The sequence below is a fragment of the Python bivittatus genome, unplaced genomic scaffold (genome assembly GCF_059951505.1).
Source record: "Python bivittatus isolate LINGU-HERP-01145 unplaced genomic scaffold, Pbiv_v1 ctg000960_np1212, whole genome shotgun sequence".
NCBI classification, from domain to species: Eukaryota; Metazoa; Chordata; class Lepidosauria; order Squamata; family Pythonidae; genus Python; species Python bivittatus.
The window spans coordinates 2,987,066-3,012,002 of record NW_028277124.1 but is presented as its reverse complement, the minus strand read 5'-3'; the positions used below and the strand labels follow the sequence as shown (position 1 = coordinate 3,012,002).

At 38.8% G+C, this 24,937-nt stretch overlaps 1 protein-coding gene across 1 annotated transcript; it reads right to left on the bottom strand.

Moving 5' to 3' along the window:
* Positions 1-18,648: 18,648 nt before the first annotated feature.
* NDUFS6 (NADH:ubiquinone oxidoreductase subunit S6) lies at positions 18,649-24,598 on the bottom strand. Its single transcript, XM_007434627.4, has 4 exons — positions 24,397-24,598; positions 21,750-21,803; positions 19,824-19,946; positions 18,649-18,779 (listed from the first exon to the last, which is right to left on the bottom strand). The coding sequence occupies exons 1-4, from the start codon at positions 24,550-24,552 to the stop codon at positions 18,711-18,713; spliced, it is 402 nt and encodes a 133-aa protein (XP_007434689.2). The 5' UTR covers positions 24,553-24,598; the 3' UTR covers positions 18,649-18,710.
* Between the last annotated feature and the right edge of the window lie 339 nt (positions 24,599-24,937).

The window sequence follows — 24,937 nt, the reverse complement described above, 5'->3', positions numbered from 1 at the left end:
GGTGGAGTGAGACATATATAGAGGGAAGCTTTCCTATACTTGCAGTCTAAAAGAGTAGAGACCAAAAAAAAAAAAAAAAAGCTTCACTATTTGAGTTCTGGTGCTTGTATAAATAACCCCTTAAATTTACAGCTTCATCTGAAGCTTTCCTACAGCCCCCTGTGGGTGCTCTAGGCCATTCTAATAGCTACACCAGCACATCATCAAACAACATGATGTTCCAGAGGCATTGCAAGCATGTATGTCAGTGTAAATTTTTAGGAATAAGGTGTAGAACCCTGATTCACCAGTGTAAGACAAAAAGAGAAAGACACAATATTCTGTGTGGATAATTGTTTATAAGGAAGAAAACGAGTCTGGAAACAATGTACCTATCAATCAGTGTCTGTGGTGAACCGATTTGTTAAAGTTAATAGAGCAATCTATAATGTAAGACAAATTAGTGTTATTACTCTAGGTTTTATGGTCCAGTGCAAGTAATAATATGCAGTAAAGCAATAGGAATAATTAGATATTATGATAAAATGTATTTTTTTAATATGAGAAAATATAGATGTACATTTTATTTGTTGTTGTTGACTCTCTAATTTCTCCAGTAATTCCTTCCATAGCTGCCTCAGGGCAAACAATAATACCCTACAAAAGTAAGATGAAAAACTAAAAAAAAAAAAACTATGTAGAAAACACGCCCACACCATCTCTCCCTCACCCATGATGTAAAGTAAAAAGCAGAAGCCTTTTAAAATGAAATTAAAGTCCATTTTACATCATTATAAAGCAAGCAAAGTAACCCCCATTAGTCAAGATTTTAACTAATTCCACCCAGTTAAGTGAGGGTTTCATACATTACCTACATAAGGCATATAAAGAGTGCCATAGCAGCAGAGAGAAACATCACACAACAGCAAGTCTTGTTCCCAGAGCACACTTTTTAGTTCTACAAATTTATTTATTTATTTTTATTTATTTAGTAGACTTGTCCCCGCCCATCTCCCCACAATGGGGGACTCTGGGCGGTTTACATCAAATTAAAGCCATAAATACATAATTAAAATGTATAAAAAGAACCACACTTACACAGATAGAAAAAAGAAAAAAAAATCCAAGAGGCCGATGGAGGGCACAACACTATAAATGTTCTTTATAGGAGTTTGTGTTTTGAGGGTACAACTCCTCAAATTCTTTTCCATAAGTGAAAACTCCTTTGAAGCTTGGTATGTGTTGGTATGTGAGATTAATTTCATTAAGGGCCTTTCCTGACTACCAGCTACCCATCCTTGAGTTGGCACAAAACAAACTCAGCTTACAATTTGCTGCCAGTTGCCCATCCCTAGCCTGCCTCTCCTGCCTCTCTTCTGAGTCACTGCTGATGGGTGTCCTGACTGGTGAGTGTGCTACTCATGCTAGACAAGATGATTCATTTCCCCCTCCCCTTTGCCATTGCTCCCCTCTCCACTCAGCAAGCAGGGAAAATATCCATCAATCAGAGCACTGCAGCAGGAATGGAGAAGGTCTGATCTTAGGCTATTGGATTTCTCAAGGCTGGTTTTTTTACTCCTCCTCCCCCCCCCCCCCCCGCCAATTTGGGTATCTCTCAGATTAAAATAATGTGAAATTTAAAAAGACACCGGAAAAGGCACAGCCACAGGGAGGAGGGAGGTAGGGAGGCCTTGCCCTGTTATGATTGTAAAACCAGCTGGGTCCTACAAAGTGGGAGAACTAAAACTGACCAGCTCCTGGATCAGCACCTCCATTACTTCAGGGAGGGGCAGAGAAAAACAGATGCTGACAAATATAGGCAAACTTTCTGATAAGTATCTAAATCCCTGTTCTTTGTCCCTCATTATTGTCAGGACGTTGCAATGCTGAAAAGCTGAGCTGTTGAAATGGAAAGATCTCCTTCCTGTCCTGTCTTCTCCAGGTAGAACAGTGGAGGTACGCTCCTTTCGAAATGTGGTTAAAACAGAAGTAATGTGCCCTTTCTTCTTCCCCAGATAAAGCAGTGGAGCTCTGCTCTTTTCTCCTCTACCTTGTTGGGAGCCCAGAGAGGAGTTGGTGTTAAATAGAGGGCAGGGGGAAGGTGACAGGTATGAAAAGAATGCAGGAGATGAAGTGCTAATGGAGAGAACAAACCCTTGGAGAGGAAAGGCTGCTCGTTATCGGAGGGAAGGGGACATGCCCACCCCCTCAGCATTCTCAGAATATACCTCTAGTCAACAGAAGTGGTTTGTGGAGAAGGCAAAAAATGGCACATGAATAAAACATGGCACCCAACCCCAACCAAAGTAAGAGAAACAGTACAAAAGATCAACAAGCAAAATTCCTGCTTGGCAGAAAAAGAATGGAAAGCCTCTAATGCACTCCTTGGTGACAGCCCAGTCATAGCTGGCAGAATTTTATGCAGCTAAACCTATGCTTAAAGAGTGCTAAAACTGTGCTTTGAAGATTCTCAGGAAAGCATGTTTAAAGAACAGATATAGTGCTCTTTCAAAACAACACTAAACCTGCATATATAAGGAACCTGTATATAACCTGACAAGTTCTTCAGAAAGCTTCAGTGAAGCATTTTAGCAGACAGCTACTTCTGCCGAAGTCAGGGATCAGGGCTGTTCTACAATCCAAGCCAAAAGACCACTGTGGGCAGGTCCAGGGATCAGCGTGGCATGGCCCCAGCAGCCCAAAGTGGCTAATAAGAGTTCTGTCCCTGATTGTATCATCAACCACATTATCAGTGAAGCCCACTAGATTGTGACCAATGCAAAATCACCTCTGGAGAAGACAGAAAACTCTGCCCTAAAACTGGAACAGCTAAAGATGACTTTAAGCAGCCTCAGCTGTGGACTGGGGATAAGAGGAAGATAATGTCCCGTGATTTATGGCATATAACAATTGCTACCAGAGCATGTTCATTCCACAGTTAGGGGTGTGGGAAAAAAACCATAACGGAAAGGAGTGGAATGCAATTCAAAGTAAATTTCATTAGCAGAACACTTAGCAAATAAGCCACAGCAATATGGTGGAAGATCCTCTGTCTCATCTCCTCTACCAGGGTGTGGACCATTTTAAGCAGTGCCACTAGGTGACATTCTGCCAATGCAATAATAGTAGAGAAGTATGGATGTTTCACTTCCCTTATTGCCACTTTAAGGGCCTAAACCTGAGCGTATATCTAGATGGCACTTCTGCCACTTCCATCTCTTGGAGACCTTGAAGGACGAAGGATCATTCTGGTATTGATGGATACAGAAAGGATACATGGGGGCAATTATACCCAGTACTCTCATCATATCTGAATTTTGGAGATCAATCAGATGCACAGTAGAACTTTCCTCCAAAGCACTGTGAAAATTCCCAAGCATCTGCAGGAAACCCACCAGGCTCATGAGATGTCTAAGGCAGATAGCCCTAATTAATCCCACACCTTGCAGAGATCAATTGGGCCAGCAAGCCATGTGGTGACCCAAAAGTAATCTGATTATGACAAAGGACTGATCACAACATCTTCCACATTCAGATCACAAACTGTTCCAAAATAAAGACAAGATCCAACATGTAGCCATTTGTATATTACTGTTGGGCTAGTAATCAACTGGGAAAATCCCATGGTTGACATTGAGGCCATGAACATTTAAGCAAAACCTGAGGACATAAAGATTGAAGTCCCTCAGCACTAATAGCTAGGGAAAATCTATCATTCTGTTGATCAGATTTAGAAGCTCAGGTAGGCATTCTGCTGGTCATCATCCATAACATCTCCATGTAGCCCAATTTTAGTTTCAAACATTTACCTCCAATCACTTGCAGATCACAGCAACTGCTCCCATCTAAGGTGTAATGCAGGATCACCACCATCACCCCTTCCTGGACATGAGATTATGGTTGCTGAAATACTCCAAAACATGGTGAACAAAATTTCTGAAACAATTATTCCTCATTCTCATCAACCAATTCTTGGTTATACATGCCAGATCCACTTGTTCCTCCCCAACAAAATAGTGTAGGAGTATCATTTTATTACACATGAATCCAGCAATTACCAACAATCCATATCACACCTATACTGCATGTGGCCAATGGCTGCTCTTGCAAAGCAACACTATCCTCTTACCAGATCCCACTATCTGAACCACTTCACAACAACCCCTAGTGATTCTCATTCCCATGAAGCCTACTCTAACTAGAACCTCAATGGTAGGGAATGTTTCTCCTAGTACTCTTACTTCTGGCCAGAGGCCTCCATAGCCCCCCCCCCCCCCCGCAACACACACAGACCTAGGAGAAGCAAGTTTATCCATACCCTATGCTTCCATAGGGTAGAAGAGGACAACAGGAAGAAAGCAGGCAGCAATATCAAAATAGAGTCATTGGCTACAACCCTAATGGCAGAAGCACGAGCTAGGATCATTGAGCTCATTAACCTCCACCAATGCAATACCAGAAAAGTCCATCCTTTCTGCTCTTTGAACTCCAGTCTGTCTCTAAACAGCCAAAACAGCACTGACATCCTGTCCCCAAGCAGCAGCAGGAAAATCAGAGATCACCACAGTTTCCACATCTCCCAGTAATGTCAGCAAGAAAAGCCACTTTCTCTCTGCATCTATTTGCCACTCATACAGACAGCACCATGCACCCAGCTCCAATCAAAATCTCTCTCCAGGAACTGTCAAGAAGAGGTTTATAATGGTATATCTCTAACTCTCTCCCCATTCATTCTCCTATCCCTCTTTTTCTTTTCAGCCCTTCTCTTTCCTTCTTATACAAGGTCTTCCAAGTCCTTTCAAATACCTCCACCATTTCCTTGAGCCTTCTTTCTCAACCCATTCTCCTTCCCTCTATTTATTCAACTATGTTCTTTCTCCAAATACCAGACAATCACATCTCCTGCTGTTCAGAGAGTTCTGGAATTGCAACCAGTACCAGTAACTCTTCGGATTAATAATCCTTACAAAATTAGCAAGGGAAATACTGATTGGAAAATTTAATAAGATAGTTTTACATTCAAAAGCAGTACCACTTATCATGATGGCTAAATAAATAAATCTAAATTATGCTTAGCCTTGATTTAAAATATAAGATACACTCAAATTTTATTTTCAAATATGCTGCCGTTTTCACTGGTTTATTGTATACGATCAGTAGGACTGGGGAAACCTATGGAAATGGGGTAACTTTGAGCCAATCAGATTCTCAGCCCAAACAATCTAATAGGTTTACTATTTGGGGGATAAAATGAAGAGAGAACCCCATTTAAGTTGCACCGAGCTTTTAGAGAAAAGTCAAGATTAAACATAACAAATAATGAATAAATAGGTATCAAAGGTAGGTAAAAAGAAGCAGAAATGAGGGCAAGGAGATCCATGCTTGCAACCATCAGGGTGACCACCAGATGACAGCAAAGATTTAGGTCTTGCTCTATCTCCTTGCTGTGATGGTCACCTTGATTTCTGCAGGTACAGATCTACAGGTTCCTTTTTGTTGCTTATGCAGTAGTTAAATGTTACAATTAATCAGTATAATCAGTCCACCAGAACATTATCTTGCGCACATCCCATTGAAATAAACAGAAGCTGTCTAATGGTGCTTGCACAAAACTTTTCCGTATAGTTTATTCAGTGAATCACCTGGTATTTTGTTAGCATTTGTCATCCTTTTTTGGGAGCTACCAGATTTTAAAAAAAATAAAACTGAAGAATCCTTGCCATTAATTCCTTTGCTACCCTAGAAACCTTATACCGAAGCCTCGCCGTATTTCAAAAACAATTTATGAATTTTTCTTTTAAAAAGTAGCCCTTAATTAACTGGATTCTAATGCTTCATGCTTCCTAGTTCCTCCTTATATATAAGTTGATGCGTATTTCATGTGCAGGTTTGCTCCAGTGAAAATTAAAAGAAAAGCTACTGCATAGTGTTCTCTTTGAAATTAGCATTTTACAGTGTTGCATATATATCATTCCTTTACTTCTGAAAGCCATGGTGGAATTTCATGTTAATTACCTGAACTACAAGGTTTCAAGCACATCAGATTTCCTTTCAAGGTATTAGCCTATTCCTTAACCAATTACCCACATTCTCCTTTACTTATTGCAAATGTGACCTTTTGTTTGAATTTGATTGCAAGTTTCCTGCTGAGAGTGTATAACTATCTCTGTGTCTAAGTATGGCTATTGTCTTCACATGTGATGACTGCGGTTAATTTTAATACACTTTGATGGCTGGAGAACAAATAAGTGTCGGTGACAAAGTGCAGAGACATTTGAAGGAGGATAAGCTACCACTTTAATGAGTAGGGATCAGCAACCTAAGAGGCCTGCTAGTGACAACCCAAAAAACCTGCAACCCAGACAAAGAGGAATGTTTGCCTATCTGCAGGTAATAAGGAACTCATTACTGTGACTTACCCTGAAGAAGCAAACAAACAAACAAAAAAAGAATACAAATGACAGGGGCAGGCAAAAATAGCCATAATTATTTTGAACAAGTCTTGCTCCCCAGCTTCGCCATAAGATAAATGACTTAACATAGACCTGGAAATATTAGGCATCTTTGTCAGAATAGGGTGTTAGATGCAAAGTTGCCATATTTCCAGAGTCTCTAACTATGAGGGAGAGGGGGCTGCTTAGGATCTTTCCTAGGTATTGTTATTATTAGTTTCGTGTGCCACACTGGTCCTACTTTGTCAGTGAAAAGAATTGCCACCCTAAACTGGGTTGCCCAGATTGTGGTCTCCATTCTGTGTCCATAGTACCTTGTCCTTGGGACAGCCAATACTTTTAGGCCAGTGATTGGTCAAAGTCTGGTCAGTTACATGACTGGAGTATTATTCTAATCAGTGACCTAAGGGTGGGGCATGATCACACCTTCTCTTATACCTAAGATAGACTTCTCTGCAGCAGGATATCTCACTTTACTTCCTGAAAAATGGTTGTGAAGTGCAGTGAGGGTTTTTTTTTTCATATTTTGTTGCCAAGGCAGAATCCCATCAGCTTATGCAAAAGGAATTGGCTGTTTTCAGGAGCTAAATTCTGAGCTGGGGACAAGATAAAGTTATGTAGTATAGGTGGAACATTGGGATTCTCATGGCCTGCAATGGAAGAAAAAGTCTCTACAGAGGCAGGAATTAACCACTAACAGATTCAGAACTTGATCTTGAGAGCTGAGAATCGACCTAAAAAACAAAACAAAACCCAAAACTTTTTTTATCAAGCTTAGTAGAAAACAGGAGAGGTTTCTTTGGTTTTGGCATCTCATGAGAGCAGACTTTTCTGCTTTTAGTAGAAAATTTAAGCAACATTCAGCAGTCATACCAAACTGCAGAGAGCTCCCTTTACCTCAGGTGACAAATGGTGATGAGCTAACCTAATGCTGCTACAATGCCTGAGGCTTAGACCCTGAAAGCTCAAAATGATGACTATCTAAATCAGTGTTGTCCAAACTTGGCCACTAACCCTAACCCTAACCCTAACCCATGCTGGCTGAGGAATTCTGGGAGTTGAAGTCCACTCATCTTAAAGTGGCCAAGTGTGGACAACACTGATCTAAACTATGCAGAGAGGCTGTGGGATGTATCTTTTTAATTCAAAGAAAATTGTTCTTCTGTCTTTATCAATACAGGACTGATTACCTCTTTTTTCTTCTTGGTTGGATTTACACCCTGCCTTTTTATTCAGGTGCTCAAAGTGGCATATATAGTGCTCCTTCATGCTATTTTTCCCCACAACAACCTTCTGATATAGATCAGATTGAGAGAGTGTGTATGCATGGCCCAAAGTCACCCGGTGAGCTTCCATGGCTGAGGTTTCTCCACTTGAGGTTCAACACCAGTACCACTACACCACACTGGCTGCTTTACTCCCAATCCACCTGTCTGTCCAAAGAAAAAAGGTATCAACACTGAAAAAACTTGCAAGAAAAATAATATGGATTTAAATTTAGAGCTGGAGAATAGAATGGGGAAGGATCCTATGGAAAAATAATATTGCATTGATACAACTATCACTGACATTCCCCATACATGACACTTGAGAATTATAATAAATATTGTATTGTAATTTAATTTATAATTTAATTATATTATCATAAATATAAGACTTTATTCACTCTTACATAAAATCTCATTTTACAAACCACCAAATATAATCCTTGATTTTGCAGAGCCAGAGGTGTGGAAAAATAAGACCCATGTTGGAGCTGGTGATTTTGACAGCAATAATGAAAAATAGGGATATAGTTTCAGACATAGGAATGGTGTATTAGGCAAAACCTGGGAGAAATAAAGCAACTGAACCTGAGAAATGACTATAACCATCTAAGTTTTAATAACAATCAATGGCAATGAGGCTACAGTCTGGATTTGATCTTCATCAGCAGTTACATTAAAACATTACCCCATTAAACAACAAGATGGTCTTAGGCCCAGTTGTGAATTCACAGAGTCAGTGTGAATGACATTTTTTCTGAAAAAGCCAGTGAAAGTGTTGAACCTGAACCAGTAAGGCCCAGGTTTAAGTCTACCCTCAACCAATTGACTGGTGACTTTGGGCCAGTTACTCAGTCCAACCTTATGGGGAATAAGATAAAGAGGGATATTTATTTGTCAACTTCTGTGCTGTTTCAATCACAGAGTGACTCTAGGCCCCTTATATAATAACCATATAATTATACTTATTTGCAGTTATTTATTTATTGTACAAGAGAATATCACCCAATGCATACTGTACAATTCAAGGATTTACAGTAATCAGATTGAAAATAGAGAAATCAATCACTCCAAGCCAAAATTCAGCAATAAATATAAGTAACATGGCAATTTACATGGCAATTATTCCACAGTAATCAACCAAAATCATAAAAGTAATTAACTGAACACCCAATTAAATAATATCGCCTTCACTGCCTTGCAAAATATTGGCAGGGAAGGTACAAGATATAATGTCAGAGGCAGGATTTTACAAAGCATGAGGGAAAAGGTCTATCTGTGGGCCCACATCTCCCTGATCGAAGAAAAGTAGGATATAAATTTAATGAGCAAACAAATCATCATTTATTTATTTATTTATTAAATATATATGCTGCCCAACTCCCAACAACTCTGGGCAGTTCTAAATCTAAATGAGTGTTCACCCATAATGAATCAATGACTCCTACCTGATCAAGCTGGATTTTGATCTGGAAACACACGCAGGGGCCAAATTACAGAGCTTCATGCAATATACTGAAAGTAAATTTGAGAAATGTCAGATCACATGTGCAACGTTCCTTGATTTCTCAGTGGCATACGAGACTGTTAACCACCTTATGTTGTCATGTAAAGTATATAATATGGCACAGGACCCAGACACTCATTGAACATTGCTGCTTATACATTCAGTCCGGAGGCAAATACAGTTCATGGTGTATTCAAAACTTTTCACAGTGACAAAAGCACTGAGTCTCAAACTGATTTCTGCTACAGAGGAATGATCACAGACACATCCTTGTAGAGGATGACATAAGGGCATCAATGCCAAAAAAAAAAAAAAAAAAGCAGCTCATTTCTAGAGCAAGAAAGACAGGAGTCGTTTAGAAGTCTCTAAAATTTCCCACCCAGATCAGTGGACTGAGTGTTTCATGTGCCAGATCAGGGCATTCCAGCATGGACCAGGTATCTGTGACTATGGTGAGAAGCAGACTATGCAAAATCTCCTATTTTGCTTTTGCTGGGGCAGACTGTTGCCTTCACTGCGACCAACTCACAAGATTCAATTGTACACAGTGGTGAAAAGACATATGATTTCGTGAATAAATGAGAAGGAGGAGCAGTGGAGATTTTGTTTTTTCACCTAGAAATACTAAGAAGATGGCTAAGCTCTGCCAAACCTGGCCAAGCTATTTATGTATGCTAATTGGCTGCTCGGGAAAAAGGATCATAATGGGAACCTACATATCCATTTCATTTGACCACCGGATTCATATTCTGCCTTCCTGCCAAAAATAGCAGATGATAATACAGTAATATTAAGAACAACAGCATAAGGAAATCAACTAACAATACAACCAAAGCACATGACTAAAAGACACAACGATCATTCTGCAAATTAAAGCTCACATCTACAGATAGAAGAAATATTAATTCCAACATTCAATTGAAACCTGTTCTTTAATCTACCCAATCTCAGGGAAAAATCCATTTTGTTCATGCCTATATTCAAAATATTTTGAGCAAGTTTTATTCAGATGCTTTTGTTGTCTGTACAGAATGTAATCATTGCTGAAGGGCTGAAAAGAAGCTTTTATGCAGTTTTTCAACCTAAGAAGCTAAATTTCTCAGAGGGGAAAAAATAAAATTATATATGATTAATAAACAGCCATACATGAAAATAGAAAGTGACTAAGTTTCCTGGTGGATGAGTTTGGCTGTCCCTGTTCTGCCTCTGTAGCTCACAGATTGGAGAGACTGGTACTGTAGATAATCTGTCATATGGCATGACAATTTTAGAATCTCATCAACTCTATGAAAATTAAATTGTTGAAAAAGTGCCTCTGATTCCTTTTATGATTTTTACAGGGTTTGGAGGGTGAAGAGAGGGAGAGAGAATGCCAAGAGAACACAGTTAGTTTAAACCTTACCATTTTTTTATACTGGCACAAAAAGTGAAATTGTAAATCTAACCATGTCTAATAAATTAGTATTATAAGACTGAGATTAGCCTCTCAGGAATCTAACTCAGTTTAGCGTGACTAAAGAGGCCCTACCAAATACATACACAGTAGCTATCTGTCATCAACTGAGTTCATCATCTGCGGAAAGTTGTTTGTCACACTAACATTCTGAACTTAACTGCTCAACGTATCTCCACTGCACTTATCATCATGGACATCTAAGTGCCCCAGATGACCCTTATTGAGCTATCATCCAGTGGCTTGCATGGATGATAGCTCAATAAGCACATCCTCAAAGCACATCCTCAAAGAGGAAGATATCTTTGCTCAGCTAGTTCTACAATGTAAAGCTTGAGAGAGGCTCAATCACTTGCCATCCAGGGACTTCCTTGCACTACCTGTAGCTTCCTTGATGGAAGTAAATTCTGCTGATATCAAAACTCACCCATCTACTCCAATATCCTAAACTGGGCAGTGTACTTGCTGAATTTTACTAGATGTTACTAGTCAATATCTCCCCAAGATAGTATTATTCAATCCTTTCTTTTATCCACCTTTTTCAGATGCATGCTTGTTGGCAGAGGAGTAAACATTCCAGTTCCCACTAGGTGCTGCTGCCCAAAATGGAGAACCTGGCCATCACCAGGGAAGCTGTTAGAGAAGTCATAAAGTGTAGCTTTTCAAGCATGCTGCCTTATATAGGACTTGGCAACTGCCTTATATTATTTCCTTTGTCTATTATTTATTTCCTTTCTCACCTACAGATAACTCTCTTAGGTCCTCCATCTTTTCAGTATAGTTTAATTTACATTATCACATGTGTTAGACTTCCCATAATCCACAGCCAGCATGACCATTGCTGCTGCTTCTACAGAGAATGGTTGGGAGGATGAAAGCATAGAACAGCAGAACCCAAAAGAACCCTTTGCATCTGTGGTGAATTCAGTTCTCATTCGGCTCCTATATTTTACAAAACTTTTTGTACTCCCAGACAATTTTACTAGGATCCCCAGGTGAGCACTGTATACATACTCTTATATAGATCAATTTGTTTGCATTTTATCTCAACAGGCACTTAGTATAAATAAATATGGACATAAGAAAGTTTCTTTCTCCCTTCCCCATACATTTTGAACTGCATAATGCTTCAAAATTATGCTTAAAAAACAACTATAGGTCTGTTGAAATCTTGTATACTCTTTTGTGTAGTTTGGGTTAATCCTCATACAGATAGTCATCAACTCTCGATTTTGTGTTTATATATCCATGAAAAAGTGCTAAGGAGGCAGAGCAAGACTGTGGACACAAAGAAGTCTATCTTCAGAGGCAACACTGTCAGGCAACTCTGAAGCACCAATATTTTAGAAGGACTCTTAGACAACACTTCCCATTTTTTGAAATGGGAGGGAGTAGCAACCACCCTCATACCCATAGTGAAGATTAGCTTTTCTTTTTAATGCAACAGTCACAACAGTAGCACCTAACTGTCCCTTGCTGATCTTGAAAAAGCTAAGCAGAATTAGCTGGATAGGGCTTGGGTGGGAGATCACCAGAAATCCCAGAGCTGTAACCTAGACCCAGGGTTTAAAAAAAAAAAAAAATCCTGGAAGAAGAAAATGACAAACAGTTCCATATGCTGGCAAGAAAATAACATGCAGACATCCCCATAGTCACTCCCATGAAAACTCTACACCCAAAGCCTGTGTATAGAGGCAAATACATCAACTGTTGGGGCAGCCCCACCCTTAGCATCTCTGAGGCTGCTTATATTATCAGGCAAACAGATTAGAAGTCCCTGGCCCTTCAGCTTGCGACATCAGCTCCTAAAGAGACCTTCCGTTGATTAGAAATAACTCTGTCCTGAAGCTACTATTTTAGAACTAGTTCTCCAACCCTTCCCCCTTTGGAGCACTTATACTGGATTTCTGGACCACCCACTCTTTGCTACTTTTTTGGGGAACATACAGCAGAAGAAGCAAAGAAACCAATAAATTGGCCTAATAAAGGAATTATGTCTGCAGATTTTGGATTTATGTCTCTTTCTGGTAACATACATTTTAACATTGATGTTATTCCTGCAGGCTACGTGGTAGATGACTGTATAGAAACTCAAGCACTATGTTTACATATCATGCCGGGCCATAATATGGTTTCGTTTTGGCTTAGAGTGCTGTATAAAGCCAACCAATTTTTGTTTTGGGAGCCAGGGTTACAAAATCTGTGGGTCAGTGCAACGTGTGAATCCGATCTGGTGAACTCCTGGCACTAGGTCACCCTGAGTTCTCTAGGAAACTTCTTGGAATTAGTAACATGTGAAGTGACTGTATATATTGGCTATTTCAAGTCAGGAATTTTAAGCTGATAACTTTGTACTGATAAATGAAATACACAAAACAGATGTGACACCTCTAATTGGTGAGCACAGTTATACCATATTCTGCCACAATTTTCAGATTGGCAGATAACTTGACAGACTTCTCTGCTGACTCCAACGATCTCTCTGTTAATCTAAGGAAGAGTTTCTGAGACCCCATGTATCCCACCAGCTTAAAAAATACAGTGGGAAATTTGAGCTACAGGATCAAATGAAGTAAAATTGTGAAGATTTTAGCTATATGCCATTTGTGTCTTGCTGCATACAGAGAGCTCTAAAAAAGTGAAGTTTTGATTATATCATTGCTGAATAAAGCTCCATTCTGCTGGAAGTGGAGTAGATAGCTATGTGGCTGTTTTTGGAACGATGATGCCCTCTAGGAGAGAAATAGTTATAGAATGACTGTGGTAGAACTAGCCATTTTGTACTTGTTCGGGTTGAGCTATATAAATCTTGCAGAAGGAAAAAAATCCAGGGAAGGAGAGTAGCCAGAGGCAAGTTTCTTCTTAAGAAATTCCCCAATGGCCAGAGCTATTAAAAAAAAATGTTGGTGTCTAAAGGCTGTACAATTCTGACAGTAAAACCAATTCAGATTGAAACTGGCACCAAATTAATTCAGGGGCAGAGAACTTTTCTCTTATGACCCTTAGAAAAAATTAATGGGCCACCATTTAGGATGGGCAAAGTAAAAAATGGCCAGTTTGCAGTTATTACATGAATAATATCTCTTTGTGCCACCCTATACATTATCCTCTTGTACACCCAAATACAAAGCCTAAGAAGAAACAATCCCTAGAGGGGTGATCTGGTGAGCAAAAGTGGATGGGCCGCTTTCTGAATCCAGAAAGCAAAAGGAAGGCCTAATTTCACGAGGCCCACATGAAAATATATTTCGGCTGCCGGTTGCCCAGCCCAGAGTTAACGACTGCACAGTGTGGTTCCCTAGAAAACTATGTTCCCTATCATCTTTTATGTTCTCAGGCCAGTATAGAGGGAAATGAAGTGGACAGGATCATTCACAGGCTGCGTTTACATAACCTAATCCATCAATCACGGTGAATTGCAGACCATAATGGTTTTGTTCATATAACATCCTAAGACATCCATTTTGTTGCAGCTTAGCCCTTACGGTACTGGTGGCCCTCACTTAATGATCATTCCTTTAGCGACTGTTCAAAGTTATGATGGTGCCAAAAAAATAACTTATGGACAGTCCTCATACTTACGGTTGTCACAGTGTCCCTGCATCCACATGATCACAATTCAAGTGCTTGGCAACTATCATGCATTTACAATGGTTGCAGGGTCCCACAGTCACATGATGGCCACTTGCGATCTTCTCAGCCAGCTTCCAACAAGTAAAGTCAATGGGGAAGCTGACAGGAGGTCACAAATTGTGGTCATGTGATGTCTCACTTAATGACCGTGATTCACTTAATGAGTGCAACCGGGACTGCCAGAACTGCCATTGCTAAGCAGAGCAGTCAAGCAATGTTTCGCTTAATGACTACTTCACTTAGTGATGGAGTTGCCGGTCCCAGTTAGAGTCGTTAAGCAAGGACTGCCTGTATAGGGTAAGAATGGGTAACCTGCAGCCCTACAAAGCCAGAGGTTCACATTTCACCTCAGTTAGGTGCTTTGGGCTGCAGAAGTAATGCAATTTGCCATGTCAGGAAGTAGTCCCTTTTGCCCCAAGCCTGGGTGTCACTTCTGAGGCCTCCTCCAGTATGACCAGTGGCCAGAAGGTATTTTCAGGCATGTTCTGAAGTGTCATCCAGTGAAGTTGAATGGCTTCTTCCAATGTTTGATGCTTCAATGAATAAAAATAGAATTTTATGGAGGTAATTTCAGTAAGTGGAAGACCAAACACAGTTTTTACTATGATGTATTCTTACAGGTTTTAATGTCTGTATCACTGGAGCTTATACAGCGTAAATGTTGATTTTATATTTTAGCTGTTTTTATGTCTTTTTTAGTTTTGTGTGCCACCCAGAGTCCACTGGAGTTGGGTGGCCAATAAATTTGAATGAATGAATGAATGAATGAATGAATGAATGAATGAATGAATGAATGAATGAATGAATGATCAGGAAACCCATTCAGTGCAGGGATTATATTCACATACTTCCCAAAAGCAGGGATAGATTGGAGAATTATTCTAGGCAATGCTCTGCATAAAGCCCATCCCCTTTTGAATATTAGCACTGACTAAAACACACTCAGTACAACTTCTTTAAAACAATTGTCTTAAAACGATTGAATGACTTTTTCAATTTAAGGAAATCCCAGAACGAATCTTTCCTCATAGATAAGTTACTCCATTCCATGATCATTTCAATAACACATTTCTTGCTCCGCTGTTTTCTTTTTGAGATGCTGCAAGTCATACTATGAACATATTCCAATAGGCATATACAAAAGATTGACAGTATTAGTTCTTTTCCAAACAAGTGAATTCATTTTTCCCACCGGTGCTGCATTTGAATTAGTGGTTTCATTCAACCAGCACCAGACCTTCAAGTATCCTCCCCCCATGAATCACCAGGATAGTGCTCAGCAGCAGCATGAATGCTGCCCTCCAAGATACATTATATTTTATGTATGAATTTGTATGTCACCTACAGTATTCCAAAGAATACTTCTAAGCTACTTGAACTGAACTGCATTTGCCAGATGAACATCCATTCACCAATTTAGAGGCAGTTTTTACAGTTCCTCATAATTCCTCTTCTTTTTTTAGCATCCTAATGATTCCATTACAAGGTTAAAACATTCTTAGACTAGAGAAGAAAATATTCAAAATGCAGTGCCTAAACTGAGGCCCCCATGATACTTCACTGATATGGGGCAAATAAGAATTACATTTATTAAGTACACAGAAATATATTTCTCCTGGAGCTTGTTTTCTTTTTGTGATACACAAGTAGCTAAACTGATCGATAAATTACTCTGCCCTCTTCTTTTTAACATCCGCATGAAGCCACTGGGGGAGATCCTCCATTGCCATGGGTCTAATATCATCAGATACTCAATTGTGTATCCCTGCCCCTGGCACCCAAATGAACTGTCAAGGTTCTCTCTCATTGTCTGGAGGCTATAAGGGTCTGGATGGGAAAGAATAGGCTTCAGCTTAACCACACCACAAGTAAGTGGCTGTGGGTTTGGGGCTCCACAGGTCCTGGAACTCGAGAGATTTCATCTTTGACTCTTGGCTGATTTGTACAACCTTATTAGGATTCAATGCACATTTAGCGGTCCTCCTGGACTCACAGATCCTGCTTGATGAGCAGAGCTTTCATTTCATAGGATACAACAAATTTTAGTTCTGATCACCTTTTGTTGTAGTAGCATTGTTTTTCCTTTGTATTTTTGTTTAATGCCCAGAGTCACACTGAGTTGGATGGCTTGAGTGGGTGTAAATGTTCTAAATAAATAAACTGAAAGTACTATTCCTAGATTGCAGATAACATAATGTAGCAGCTGGTTCCTTTTGGACCTCCTTGTGAGATTTGGATAAAATTCTTACTTCTCTTATATTATCAGGAACAGTAATCAAGGACTGGTAAAGGTATGAAATTAAGTTATTATAAGCCACCAACATTGAGCAATTAAAATAACATGCCTCAACATTTCTCTACTATACTTACTAGTGCAATGATTTGTAAACTGTATCCTGAGAAACTCTGGACCTCAATGGAAGATCAGTAATGACAAGCAAATTTTTATGAGAAATAGCTGCATGGCATTATCAGATGTATCTAGCCTGGAAAGATAACCCCACAAACTGAATGCACATCCTGGAATTGGTACATTCTGGAATGCCCTCAAAAAATTATATTTACATGGCAGATAAACAAGAGGTTCCTTGGAACAAAAATCAAATTGAAAGGAGTTCAATTAACACAAGTAATGTGAACACTTATCCAAAAATCTATTCAACAGACTAAGTCATTTCTTGTCTCATTTCTCTAAATAAAGTAATTTCAGAGGGCATAGGAATTTGGAGTACATTGACTTAATGACCTCTTTCAATGCAACACTAAACTATCATTTAACCTTATATGGATAAGCTTTAAGAATACAAGACTTCACCCCCACAGCCTATTTCCTGGGGTGACTTCCAATAAGACTACAAATGTTCATTTCTACATAAATTCAAATAACCAGTTTTGCTTACATCCAAACCTTCGTTGTTGTTCTGTCATCTAGTCACTTTTGACTTTTCATGACTTTATAGATATTATTTTGCCAGGATTATTGGCCAATAACTACTTGATTTCTTGTAAGCTTATGCTTGTGCTATTAGTTAGAGCATCTAGCCAGCTTGTTTTCTATCAATCTCAATTTCAGTTGCATTTGATTTTTCCAACCATGAGGGTCTCCTCCAATAATTCTCACTTACAGATTATGTGACATAAATAGTTAAGCTTTAACTTCATTATTAGTACTTCCAGGAAGCAATCTGTTTTTACTTCATCTAGTACTGAATGACTTCTTATGGTCCATGGTATTCTCAACACTTTTCTCTTGCACCACAAGTCAAAGGTATGTTTTTTCTAATTCATTCTTTTTGATGATCCAGCTTTCATAGCACAATTATTTCAACAAGGAAAACTACAGCCTTGATCATATATATCCATATTGTCAGTGTGATGTGATTAATCTTAGCTATTATTTATTGAAACAAAGAAACTCAATAAAATTGGTATGAGGTTTTCTGGCATACTTAAATAAACCAACATTTATTTATTCATAGAAGATTCAGCTATGATACTGAACTGCAATTACTTCCAAATTAATCATAAAGCTTTTGATCCCTGTGCTGGAAGAGGGAAGCAAAGAAAGCACAATGCTAATCATTATATAATAGACAACCCGTTATCCGCTGGGTCATCATTTCAGATATATTTCCCTTCTTAAACAGAGAAAGAGAATGACTAAGGGCAAAAAAGCAGTAGGAGTGTGAGCAATTTGCAACCGGCTTCCCCATTGACTTTGCTTGTGGGAAGCTGACAGGGAGCGTCAGAAACCTCCCTCCCTCCCTCCCTAATATAGGCTTGCACCATTTGCCCTTCCCTCATAACCCTCAGGAGAGCCTCAGTGAAGCCTCCACCTCCTTTCCAAAGCCACCAATCACCACTCACCCAATGGGCCTTGTAACCAGCCAATTGGATGCAGGGGACAGAGGGAGGCAGAAAAGAGGTTGGGGATATGCCCATGACAATCACATGACCACAGTGGTGCAGCAGCATAGCAATGCTGAAGCACCCACAAATTTCCCAAATTTCAGTCCCTTGGGAGTAATGGGTCCAGGATTTCGGACACATTCTGTAAGTTAGCCCATTTGCGGTACCTTGTTTCAAAAACTGTTGCCCTATGATGCACCATTTCGCCCAATTGAAGGTTACAGATATGAGAATTTTAGTAGCATATAGACAGCTTAATTATAAATCTGAACTAAGTCAATAGATATAGGGACATGATCTGTAGGCTCCTTTCAATGCCACAGTTCTAATTGTATATCAACATCTTGTACAACAACAGTTAAGGATGAAACAAAGAATCTTATATCTCTCAGAACCATTACACTCTATTTCAGGGTAAAAATAGAATTAAGAACAGGTATCACTCACAAGGGCTTTTAAATATGTATTTTATTCTATAACAAAAAAAAGCTGATAGTTCAGAAAGACACATGTCAGTGATGATGCTTCTGCTTATACTGAAGTCCACAGTAACCACATGTTCCTGTTTTTGTATCTTTGTCCTGCAAATATAAATAAAAAAAATAAAATACAATTTTATCATTTCTGTAGATAAATCTATAAGTTCACATAAATTTCCTGTCAATGAAAAATGATTTCTGAACTCCCAAACACCTCATTGTTTAATTGGTCTGAAGTATACACTTTATGATATGAATTAACAGTTATTTTCATTTCTTAATTGAAGGCCTTAGCTCTCCAAAAGTCATATCCTGATATTGCTTGAGCCCTGCTCCCATAATTGCCCACTGTCTATCTTCCAACTACTCTTTCCTACCAATTAAATATTTAAATATATTTATCCATCTAATTTCTTCTGCCATTAAAAGGATCACAAACTATATATGATAAAATATATTTTAAATCTTTTAATTTGCTAACAAATTTCATAACATAAGCCATTAAAATAAAGCAATGCGCTAGAGCAGCGGTTCTCAAACATTTTGGTCTCGGTCCCCCTTTACATGCTTAAAAATGATTGAGGATCCCAAAGAGCTTTGGTTTTTGTAGCTTATATCTACTGATATTTACATTAGAAATTAAAACTGAGAAATTTAAAAATATTTATTTGACTTCACGGACCCCTGAAAGAGTCTCGGGAACCCCCAGACTACACTTTGAGAACCACTGCACTACAGAATACATCCCATTAAAAAAACTCAAAGTATAGGTAAACTTCTGTAAGAAGCAAAGCAATGAGAATAAAAACAGATGTGAAAACAGGTTAATACAAAATGGATAATGAACCATGGACTAGACATAAGACAGTCTTTAAAAAACATAGCCATATTTCTATCTCTAAAATGGCTATATCATTATGGTTTTTAAATGCAACTTTCAATTAAAAAGTCTTAATTTGTGACCCACAAAATTGAATACAGCCATAACTGTGGCCTATCAGATACCTGACAATATATTTTTTTACTTCTATGACAAGCAGAAAAGTAGCTGAATTTCTTGGTAGCTGCACTGTTCTATACATACTTCTTTCTAAACAGGATGATAATAATATGTGTGATCACATATGAACAATTAAATTACATTACCAAGTTTATATACACTTTAGGATGTCCCAAAGCTCCACCACCACCATCACACGATACAACTCTAGTTTCAACAGCAGTCACAGGCTGCTCAGCAATTAAATCAATTGCAAAATTTTCATTGACCTACAACAGTGAAATAGAAAGATTTTTCAATATGTAACAATTTAAGCAAGACACTTGCTTTAGCAGCAGTGGTACTAGCAGTCATCACAACATTCTAATAGAGAGGATAAGTAATTGATTGGCTGCCTTCAATAATATATCTATGTTTTGCTGAAATTTCTTTTTGGACATTTGAAACCGTTTTTTCCCTTCTTTCCCACATTCTCTAATACTGAATGCTGTGCATCATTTTTAACCCAGAGAAGAAAATGCTGCCATACCTGCAGCCAAAAGGATAAACAAAATTTCACTCACTTCAAAAGAAATATGAAGTACTAACATCATATTGGCAAAATCAAAAGTATCTAGTGTCTTCTTAAAATAACAACTAATGGCCATATCAAGCACTAGATTATCCCTGCATTTAGATCAACTTAGATAGGATTTATTTTCCAGAGTGGAAATAAAGTATATGATAATAACATGGTGGTGAAGTCAGAAGAGAGATAAGCATTCCTGCTACATTTTTAATTATTTTTGCAAAATTCACTTCAATGGAAATTGTCCCTGCTTGATTTTGCACACTCCTACTGCAGCTATCAAGCCCATATCCCAGGTATTCCTCAGGACCTCCTGGGCACATAAAGGTCTGCCCTGCAGAGGAGAGGAATTCCCTTTTTCACCATATATTTTTAAAACAGTTCCAACTGAACAATGATTTGGGAACTGCAAGAAAAATGTATCTCTGCAATATTCCATGCGACTAGCTGAACATTAAAGCATGGTTCCCAATTAATATGTGGGCAACATCAGCATATCAACACAAATTTAATTTTGGCTATGATTTCTAGAGAGCCAGTTTGGTGTAGTGGTTTAACGCACCAGAGTGGAAGATAGGACAGTGATGGCGAACCTTTTGGGCTTGGCGTATCAAAAATTTGGAAAGTGCCTAACTTGACTCTGCTGGCATGTCACCCACCCTTGAACAAAAGAGAAACAATGCTTTACATGTTCATTTATTAAAAAAAAATATAGTCCAATCATGTGTGGTGCTATGTATTATAAGAAACATCAAATAATTACAGAAATGAAATATGAGTAAAACAAACTCAATTTCTTGGTAACTCAAACAGGGAGAATAGTTGTCTGGTGTTGGTGAACACTAGTGCGTCACCTTTGACATGCATGTCATAGGTTCACCATCACTGAGCTAGGAGATCATGAGTTCTAGTCCTGTCTTAGGCATGAAGCCAGCTGGGTGATTTTAAGCTGGTCAAGTTCTCTCAGCCCAAGGAAGAAGGCAATGGTAAACCAAAAATCTTGCCAAGAAAACTGCAGAATTCTAGGAAGTTGCCAGGAATCATGACCAACTTGAAGGTAGTAGTAGTAGTAGGATTCCTAGCATATATAACATCACAAAGCAAAGAAATCAATCTAGTTTTTAAAAAAACACAACTGAATTAACATTGCCAGATTATTTCTTTAATGAACCCATTACCATGTCTAAGTTGGACTTAAGTGTAGAAATAACCAGCTTGAAATACCTGAAAATCATCAGGATATTTTTCATCTATGACAAAGTTTTTTAAATGGGTTTACCCACTCCCATAAGTTATAAGTCCTTTCAACTATATCACATGCAAGCCTATTGTCATTTGAGGGAATGAAATGGGCTTTAGTCTAACTACTTTAATAGGATTATTGATTAAGACATCAACTGTTTGCTCACAAGACAATGACATTTTACACTGAAGTCACTGAACATTTCATCAATACCTGGAGAAAATACAGATTCACAGTAAACATTTCTGACACAGATTTTACCTCCTTTTGTCGCCCAACAAATCGAACCCTCCGGTAGTCTTTTTCATCATAAACCTAAAATAAAAGAAGGAATATACTGAAAAGACCATCAATTCTGATTCCAGGAGTTTGGAATGGGAGGGGAAAAAAACAAGGTAGCATAATTAGTAGCATTTCCAGATATTCTGAGGCTATAGAGGGACAGAACAAATATTTTATGGAAAACAAAATATATTCAGTTCTAAATAGGGAAGTTCCCTAGATTATTTTACAAATGAATGCTGCTAGATTTGGAAAAACATTTAGCTCTATTTAAAGTATAGTTTTTGTTTCAGTATTATTCAATATTATTGATATATTTATACCAATTATAAGAATAGATGAAACAAAATGTACAAATAAATTGTATTTGTTCTACCTTGTTTGCAGAAATATACCATACTTTTTCAACTTGCCAATTGATTCAAAGTGTTTGGAGATTAGAACATCTAAATCAGTTACATGTTAGTCTCTGTCTGACTAAAAGATATTTTATTACACTATTTCAAAGGCCTGGTGTTCAACACAGATTTAGAATTATTAACTTATCCACCCAATAACAATAAATCATTGTATTACAAGTCATTAGGAAACACTGGTTCTTTTTTACCACCTGAATATTTTTAAAAATATGTCATGCTGCTATTATGCCAGAGTAAGATACATATAGAGGTAGTTTCAAGCAGAAATAGCTGTATATAACTGAATGTAGGAAACAAACTGAAACTAAATGTAAAAAAGACCACAGTAGCTATACCTCAGGATTTGCAGGCATGTAGCTGTAATCTCTATTAAGAATTAGGTTTGTGGCTAGGGGTCCTGCTGAATCTAGCACTGACCTTGGACAGTCCATACCTTTTGTTGCAAGGAAGATCTTTTATCAGATTTGGCTGATAAAAGATCTTCCTTGGTTCATTCATACCTAAAAATCTTGATTCAGTGTGTTGGTAACCTTGAGATTGGGTATACAAAATGGTCTTCATATGGAAGAAGACCCAAAATGCAAAATGCAGTAGTGTGCATGGTGAGCCCTTGAAAATTCCATATAACCCTTGGGCATTCAACATCTTTGGCTGACCTTGTAAGGCCAATCCAAGTTGTCATAATGCTGTATAAAATTTTACATGGCTCAGGCCCAAATTGTTAGTAGAACAAATCATCAACAAGCATCTGCTGTGGAGCCTACCACAGATGCATTTGACAACAACCCTATTTTTTTCTATGGCAGGCACTATGTTATGGAACAACCAACAACAGAGTTGAAGCTAGCCCCTTCCCTATTACAAGTTAGGATGGGACTAAAAATTTACTTACTGACTGAGGTTTCTTAATGTTCAGTGTCTTAATACTCATGCTTATTAGTTTAATTCTAAGTGCTTCATGCTTCTTTTTTTAATGATATTCTTATTTTATTTTTACTGTATTTATTTATTTTATATTTTAGCTGCATTTTTCTAAGCTGCATATGACAGCAGCAAAATTTCTAAATCAATAGCTAATAAACTGTATATGTATTTTTTTTCAAATGAAATGTTGCACTTTAAGAAATAATTAAGAAGACTGCCACAACAAAATATGGATTGCCATGCATACTATAGACCTTATGTATTTGTGCGTAACGTAGCAAGAGAAGTACAAAAGGCCAGGGTTTGCACTGCAATGTCATGATACATGTTTTGTTATTTTTACTTCATCATTGTTCATACCAGGTATCTATAAAAGACAGGGGAAAACATTCGGTGCTGACTTATGAAACCTTTGGCTTACTAATCAATTTTAGGAACACAGTACAACATGCTTTGTGAGATCTTCAACATTACATTTGAGTTCTTTTAGAACTTTAGGATGGACATCATATGGATACGATGATTTGTCAATAAGTTCTAAAGTCGTCTATTATTACCACTGTTTGGCAAGCTCATGGACTCCCTTCTTGAAAACACAACTCTGGGACTCTAACTTGCATCTTCAACAACAAAAGGAGGCATAAAGAATCCATTCTCTTTATTTTCCTTTTGAAGTTTTTAAACCCCTGCTGGTGGAGTGTCCAGTTTATTCCCCTAACAGCTCCTCTTTTCTAAAATCAAGCAGGTGCTGATCAACTTCCTCACGACACTAACTACAGCCCATGAAGTTCATATTATAAAAAAGGTATTACTCTTTCAGGTGCTTCAAAATTCACGTGTCATTTTGCTTCCACAGACTAACACAGCCATTCCCTAAAATCAGACACAACAAAAACATTCACAGGGAAGAAAAACCAGAGCCAAGTTCCGCCCACGAGCTGTTACAGAAAACCATCAGGAGTGGGAGATATTTGTGCCACTGCATCCTTCCTTTCAAGACACCTATTTATTTCAGTAATGAAACCCCAAAGCCAACCAAGCAGCTACAACAGCAAGGCTGGCTGGGGAATTCTGGGAGTTGAAGTCCGCCCTTTTTAAAGCTGCCAAGGTTGAGGAACCCTGAGCTACAACATTCAAGCAGAACTTCCTGGGTCCAAAATATTCCGACTACAAACCAACCCGGAGCGGCAAACAGCTAAGAAGCGGATGCCACTTAAGAGAGCAGAAGTCGAAATTAAGGGTGGTCCCCGCATCCCCCAAACAAGAGGTCGAGCTTTATTTACCTGACCCGTGTGCGTCACCTTCTCACCGGTCGGACTTGCCACGACTCCATAATTCCTCCGCAACGGAACTCCCACAGAGGCCGGAAACGATTTACCCCTCAACGAAATGAATCCCGCCCGCAACACCCCGCGCAAGGGCAAACCGGTCGCCGCCATTTCAGTAACTCGGTCTCGCGGGCCCCGACTCCGCCCACAAACAGTTACTGCGCAGGCGCGAGTCGCCGACGCCGCCGGTTTGTCGAACGAAAGCAAAATCCCTCCCACCAATGTCTGACGCATTACGCAAAAACGTAAAAGAAACCACGCTGCTAAAGGGCTTGTTTGCTTAATAGGCCGCTGCTGACTCTGATGGTTGGTGTTGGGCCGGGGCCGGTAAGGTTAGTACAGCCGGTGTGAACGGTGTAGAGTTAATTCCGCGGGCAAAAGGGATGACTGGCAAGAGGATTCGGAAAGAGTTGGGTGGGGGGAATAGAACTGCAGTTTTCGTCCTTCGGCTCCCCTGAAAGCTAAGAGGCTGATCTGCACATGCGCATTAGGATCC

Excerpts from the sequence above, each read along its gene's own strand:
- NDUFS6 (XM_007434627.4), bottom strand. The coding sequence starts at position 24,552 with ATGGCGGCGACCGGTTTGCCCTTGCGCGGGGTGTTGCGGGCGGGATTC. Across the intron at positions 21,804-24,396 it reads AGGTGACGCACACGGGTCAG|GTTTATGATGAAAAAGACTA; the intron begins GTAAATAAAGCT and ends CTTTTATTTTAG. Across the intron at positions 18,780-19,823 it reads CTAAAGTGTATATAAACTTG|GACAAAGATACAAAAACAGG; the intron begins GTAATGTAATTT and ends TTATATTTGCAG.